Source organism: Arachis duranensis, chromosome 8 (genome assembly GCF_000817695.3).
Source record: "Arachis duranensis cultivar V14167 chromosome 8, aradu.V14167.gnm2.J7QH, whole genome shotgun sequence".
NCBI classification, from domain to species: Eukaryota; Viridiplantae; Streptophyta; class Magnoliopsida; order Fabales; family Fabaceae; genus Arachis; species Arachis duranensis.
In genome coordinates, this window is record NC_029779.3 from 43,358,512 (window position 1) to 43,365,146 (window position 6,635).

General features: G+C 32.7%; 1 protein-coding gene across 1 annotated transcript; it reads right to left on the reverse strand.

Moving 5' to 3' along the window:
* Nucleotides 1-336: 336 nt before the first annotated feature.
* LOC107463007 (ADP,ATP carrier protein 1, mitochondrial) lies at nt 337-3,343 on the reverse strand. Its single transcript, XM_016081695.3, has 3 exons — nt 3,239-3,343; nt 724-1,603; nt 337-633 (listed from the first exon to the last, which is right to left on the reverse strand). The coding sequence occupies exons 2-3, from the start codon at nt 1,591-1,593 to the stop codon at nt 337-339; spliced, it is 1,167 nt and encodes a 388-aa protein (XP_015937181.1). The 5' UTR covers nt 1,594-1,603; nt 3,239-3,343.
* Between the last annotated feature and the right edge of the window lie 3,292 nt (nt 3,344-6,635).

Sequence of the window (6,635 nt, forward strand, 5' to 3'; positions counted from 1 at the left end):
TATCATGAAATTTACAACTATCATCACAAAAACATACTCTATTAAAAATGGGCATATTCAATTTTATTCTATAGATGAGAGGAACTCTATAACAAAATGTATGGAATAGTGAAAATCTCTCAAAAATTCAAATAATACAAAACTGAAATTCATAGTGACATTTACTCTATATGTCACTCAAATAATTTATACTTAAAAATATCATATTCCGACCCAAAATTAAATCAACAAAATTTGCCGCAGCAATGATAATGAGTCAAATCTAAAGGTTGAATAGTTTTTCTTCTGCATTCCATCTATATAGCTAATAAGATATGAATCCAAGTGCTGAAAAATCTAAGCACCACCGGATCCATACTTCTTGCCAAACATAATAACCTGCAACTTGTCATAGCCAGCAAGCACACCGGCGCCGGCGATGGCGCGAAGGATGTTAGCACCAGCACCCTTGAACAAGGACTTGGCACCCTCATTCTGGAGGATTTGTGTAAATGCATCCATGGAGCTCTTGTACTTCACAGCTGTACCAGAGGTCATCATCATTCTTCTCCTAACTGTGTCAATTGGGTATGATGCAAGCCCAGCACCATTGGTGATCAGCCACCCCAGAGCAAAGCTCGCAAAAAAGCTATCCTGCAATCCTCATAGAAGGTTAAATTCTCAATATTAGCCTTTGTGTTTTTTCATGTTTAGAAAATAGAAGAAAGAGTTGTGGATAGAAACCTGCAAAGATCCAGTCAAGAGAACTGGCTTGAGAGAATCATACATTCCAAAGTAGAGACCGCGATAGACGATGATACCGACGCAGGAAATGTTGAAACCACGGTAAAGACCGGCGATGCCGTCGGAAGCCAACGTCTTCTTGTAGACGTCGACGAGACCGTTAAACTGCCTGTCGCCGCCACCCTTCTTAGCAGCCTTAGCGTCATTAGCAAGACGAGTACGGGCGTAGTCAAGAGAGTATACAAAGAAGAGCGATGAGGCTCCAGCTGCACCTCCTGATGCCAAGTTTCCAGCAAACCATTTCCAGTAACCGTCTCTATCCTTCTTGAAATTGAAAAGCCTCTTGAAGTAGTCCTTGAATGCAAAGTTCAGAGCCTGAGTGGGGAAATAGCGAATCACATTTGCAGTGTTACCTCTCCAAAGAGAAACCACGCCCTCATCAGCAATTGTTCGACTAAAGCAGTCACCAATACCCTTGTATGGCTGAGCAAGTCTACCTTGTTTAATCATCTCATCTTGATTTTGGATCAAAAGCTTCACTCGTTCGATCGGAGCCGCCGCCGTTTTCGACACGGCAGCCGACACTCCGCCCATCATGAAGTCAATAAAGAAGTTTCCCTTCTCTGCAGGAGCTGCCACGAAGACAGGAGACGTTGTGGCAGTTGTAACGGTAAAGAAATCAGTTGTGGATTTGCATGATGCTGGCATGTGCAAGGCAGGATTCGAGTAGTTCGAGAATGATCGCCTTTGGTTTAAAGCAGGGCGGCGGAAGGATCCATCGTTGCTTTGGATGTCGGAGGAAAGAGCAGAATGGAGATGGAGATGTCTTGCAAACTTTTCAAGGGTCGGGTTTGGAACTTGGTTGACCATGGTGACTATCCTGATCATATATGGAAGCATGCACTCTATGTTATTATATGAGTTTTCATGGACTTAGAAATGTGTTAACAATTTAAAGTCTACCATTTTATTAAAATTTGTCCGGCACTTAATTATTAAAAAAAATTTATATTATTAAATGTAATTTCATACCATTAAAAATATTAATAATAATTAATTAATGACTACAAATTATAAAATTTATTGACCCTAACATTCTTCGGATGTATATTATGTATCATCTTTTCAAAATATAAGAACTCATCTACACTTCTTTTCATCTTGGGAAAAAGAATGATATATAAATATGATATGTTCATCCATAAAATTATTATATATAAAAAGTTTGTCTGGCTAGAAGGAAGTCATTAAGCATAATAGATTAGAAAAACGTATGCTTAATAATAATATTTAAAAAATAAAAATAAAAAGAACTATGATTGAATACTAAACTTCACAGTAGTAGAAAAATTCATAAATGTCCTGTAGTGTACCATCTTTAAAGAAAAGCCAGAAGCAATTTTGTAAGCTAAAAAGTAAAAGGGAAGAGAGGGAAAAAACTGAAGAATATCAAACTTCCAAGCCAGAATTAAAATGTTCTAAATAAGAGTTTTTCATATTAATGTATTTGTAGTCAACAAAAAAATATTAATGTATTATGTATTGCAAATCTTGAGTAGACTCTTTCAATAAAAATAAGGCACTAAAAAATTGAGGTTGTATTTAGTCACATTATGAAGGTTTCTATGGATAAATTTTGTACACTACTCAATGACCTATGCAATCATGTGACAAGAGAATGGAACAACACAAAATTGAAAGATACTACTAGAAATAAAATAATAAATTAAACTAATTTTTTTTCCCAATAAGACAAAATAACAAATTGAAATGTAATAAATAAATACCTTAAATCATCATTTTCAATGTGCTATAAAAAGCAACAAAACCTAAACTTTTAAATCATAGTATAGATATTTAATATTTTTTCAAACATGATGATCACTTAACCAATATGCTCTTATATATAAAAATCAATGAGATCTACAATAACAGATATAAGCCAATAAAAACCCAGAAAACAAGAAGTGAGACTGAAAGAAAAAAATCATTCAAATATAAAAATGACCTAATTAAAATAAACTTTTTAGTTCCATTTGACGGGAAGATCCATTATACAAGTGTAAATGAAATAACTTTCTGAAAACAAGCATCATAAAAAAGGAATTTAATGTCAGTATCCACCCAAAATGGATTAGATTATGAAATTCTATCCGTGTGTGTTTGGCTTAACTTTGGTACCATTGTAGCATTATCATGTAAAATAATTGATTTTGGAAACCCAAAATTAATAAACACCACGACTGAATTGGAGAAATGAAAATTTTCGCTTTATGATATAATTAATTTTAACTCAAAATCTAAAATGGATATAATTAATTTTGATAAACCATAATTGATTATGAGTATAGCTAACTGTCAATCCAAACATGCACCATAATCATGACGTCTAAAACTTTCTAGATTCAACTTGAAAGAACGATAAAAGGATGATATAAGAAAAATAACAAGAACAATTTGCTGGGAGCAAAATCAACATATTATACGAGTTTGAATAGAAGGAATATTATGGTACCTTGAAAAAAGAAAATAGAAGAGTGTAAGTGAGAGTAATTGAAATGAGGAGCGTGAGTGTGAAGAGAATGAGTGTGTATTTGAATAGAGAAAGGAGTTTTTTCTTAACCTTAGAAATGAGAGAGTGGCTACCCGACTTTATAGGAAGAAATGGCCTTTGACAAGAAAGAATCGTAGGGTTAAAAAAATGTGAAAGGCCAAATGAGAAGCGTGGCTTTGAACAAACTAAATAATAATAATAAATCCTTATTCATTCACAGGAAAATTTTCACTGTGCACAAATGTAGCCGTCACCTTTGACCACATCCAGTAATTGTGGAACAACTCAATAAAAATAGGCCATACATTTCTTCTTTCTTCCTTTCATGCTTAATGCTTTGTACATTTTTAATGTAATTTCTTTTCTTTTATCAATACTGATATTCATATATCAAATATATATTTTTTATATTCATATAAAAATAAAGTTTATTTTTCTTCTATTCACTTCCTATCTATTTATCTATCTTTTAGCTATTATACAAATTATTTTTTAAAATAGTTTTGTTATATATAATGTATAAAATAAAATATTTTGTTATTTTCTATCTTGGTTAACTTCAAAATTATTATTAATATATTTCTAAAAAAATGGATTAGTAGACACTAAATAGATTAGTTACTAGTAAATTGGGTATTATATTTAGATTTATAAAAAATAAATTTTTTGTGTTTAGAAAAAAAATAAATTAGATAATCATATATACATATAAACATTAAATGATTATTTCAATAACAGGAAATTATATTTTTTAAACACTAAAGATTCATATTAAATAAATTTGAGTACCTATCACATATGGAATCCAAAGAAATCTTAATGAAACTCAATTTTAAAGTGGTGCTTTTGTACTCTTAAGAGTACATCATATGGAAAGGTTTTTAAATATATTATTGTACTCTTGAAGTATATTAGGTAGTATTTGGTGGAGAGATAGAGGCGGAAAGACTGAGATTGAGAGACAGAGATTAAGAGACAGAGATGGAAATAAATCTCAGTATTCTATTTGGTGCAAAATGAGAGACATGAATTGAAACAAGAATGAAACTCTAATTTAATTTGCACAAAGGGTAAAATTGGAATTAATTAATTGAAATGAAAGTATTTTAGGTATAAAATGTTATTAAAGTTTCAGTATCCATCTTTAAAAATTTCAGTCCTCTGTGTCCCTACTTTCTGGAGGTACTGAAATAAGAGATAGAGACAGAAATTTTAGTACCAATCTCTAAACTAACAAACAATACTGAATATCAATCTCTCAGTCAGTCTCTATTTCAATACCTCAAAACAAACGCTACCTTAATATTTTAATTCTCATGACTATTGAGATTTGAGTCACACTATAATACAAAAGTAAGTTGATACAGATTTATAGATATTCTTTTTAGTTTAATTTAATGTTGTAACAACACGTGGTCTGAGTTGTTTTCTTCAAAAGTCAGATTTATAGGACGCAGCTTCAGCGCTTCTTTATTGCAAGCTCAACCACTGAGTTTTTGGCCTGTGAATTTTGTTTGTAAGGTAAGCTAAATTCATTAAAAAAATTTCATAGTTTAGACTCTGCAAGAACATTTTTTGTTTTTAATTAGTTTGTGATCATTAACATATTTTACATTAAATTATCCTCTTTAGATATTCATCTAATATTGTCTTGGCATTTTCTCCTTTTCGAATAGATGATATTATTTTTTTTTAAATAATTAATTCATAAATTTTTTTTATTTTGTTAGTTTCTTTTATAGCTGATAATTTAGGAGTAAAAGTGATCGTTTTAGTTGGTATTATTTAAAAGGGAAAAGCTCAGTATACAAGCGATTAGGGCTTGTAACTATTACAAGTTCATTAACGCCTAATCCACTAAAACGCGCTGCAACTCCTACGTCACTTACACGCGCTATACAAAGATCCCGCGTTTGTATAACTACCAAATTTAAAAGATTTGTTTCCTTCTTTGTTTTCCTTCTTTCCAAATTTCATCGTTCTTCTTCTCGCGCATCTTCCCCTGGTTTTTCGATCGTTCTTTTCCTCTCCTTTCTCATTGGTTTGTTCTTCGTCATTGACGTTAGTTCTTCTCTCTGTAACTCCAGCTTCGTTTTCTTTTCGATTTTCTAGTTTCTAAAATCAAAGTTTGAACTCGTTTCGTCATTATATTTGAATCTATGCAGCCTCTCTGTTGTTGATGACCAGTTTGTTCCGAAGGTTGGAATGACCTTTACCACCCTTGAAGATGCTGGAAAATTTTACAGGAACTACGCCAAGGTTGCAGGTTTTTCTACAAGAGTTCGGAGCATAAATAGGAAGAAAAATGAGATTAAGAATCAATTGATTACATGTAACAGAGAGGGAAAATGAAACCCTCATAGCAAAGACTCATTTGATAGGAATTGGAATGATTTTCTGCTAAATTTTGGCCTTGTGGACAACAAGTGGCTTTCAGGTAGTGTTGGGTTAAAATCTGCAGCAGAAGTGTAAATTTAATTTTTTATCGGGTGTATTTATAGTCTGTGTTTGGGTGTATTATGCATATCTCTATGCAGACCGTCATATATGGGTTCCAATCTATCTAGATCACCACTTCATATTATAGTACCTATAAATCAGACATTTTGAATACACCAGAGAGAGTTTAATTAATTTTGGTCTTGTGGACAACAAGTGGCTTTCAGGTAGTGTTGGGTTAAAATCTGCAGCAGAGGTGTAAATTTAATTTTTTATCGGGTGTATTTATAGTCTGTGTTTGGGTATATTATGCAGATTTCTATGCAGACCGTCATATATGGTTCCAATCTATCTGGATCACCACTTCATATTATAGTACCTGTAAATCAGACATTTTGAATACACTAGAGAGAGTTTAATTAATTTTGGTCTTGTGGACAACAAGTGGCTTTCAGGTAGTGTTGGGTTAAAATCTGCAGCAGAGGTGTAAATTTAATTTTTTATCGAGTGTATTTATAGTATGTGTTTGGGTGTATTATGCAGATCTCTATGCAGACCGTCATATATGGGTTCCAATCTATCTGGATCACCACTTCATATTATAGTACCTGTAAATCAGACATTTTGAATACACCAGAGAGAGTTTAATTAATTTTGGTCTTGTGGACAACAAGTGGCTTTCAGGTAGTATTGGGTTAAAATCTGCAGCAGGGGTGTAAATTTAATTTGTTATCGGGTGTATTTATAGTCTGTGTTTGGATGTATTATGCAGATCTCTATGCAGACCGCCATATATGGGTTCCAATCTATCTGGATCACCACTTCATATTATAGTACCTTTTTTGACATGGTGTATTCTGCAGCCTCTCTCTGTTGTTGATGGCCAGTTTGTTCTGAAGGTTGGAATGACCTTTACCAC

What these genes read in the sequence shown, in the direction of transcription:
- LOC107463007 (XM_016081695.3), bottom strand. Translation starts at nt 1,593, where the DNA reads ATGGTCAACCAAGTTCCAAACCCGACCCTTGAAAAGTTTGCAAGACAT. An exon ending in TCTTGACTGGATCTTTGCAG is followed by an intron (nt 634 to 723) that starts GTTTCTATCCAC and finishes TGAGGATTGCAG; the next exon opens with GATAGCTTTTTTGCGAGCTT.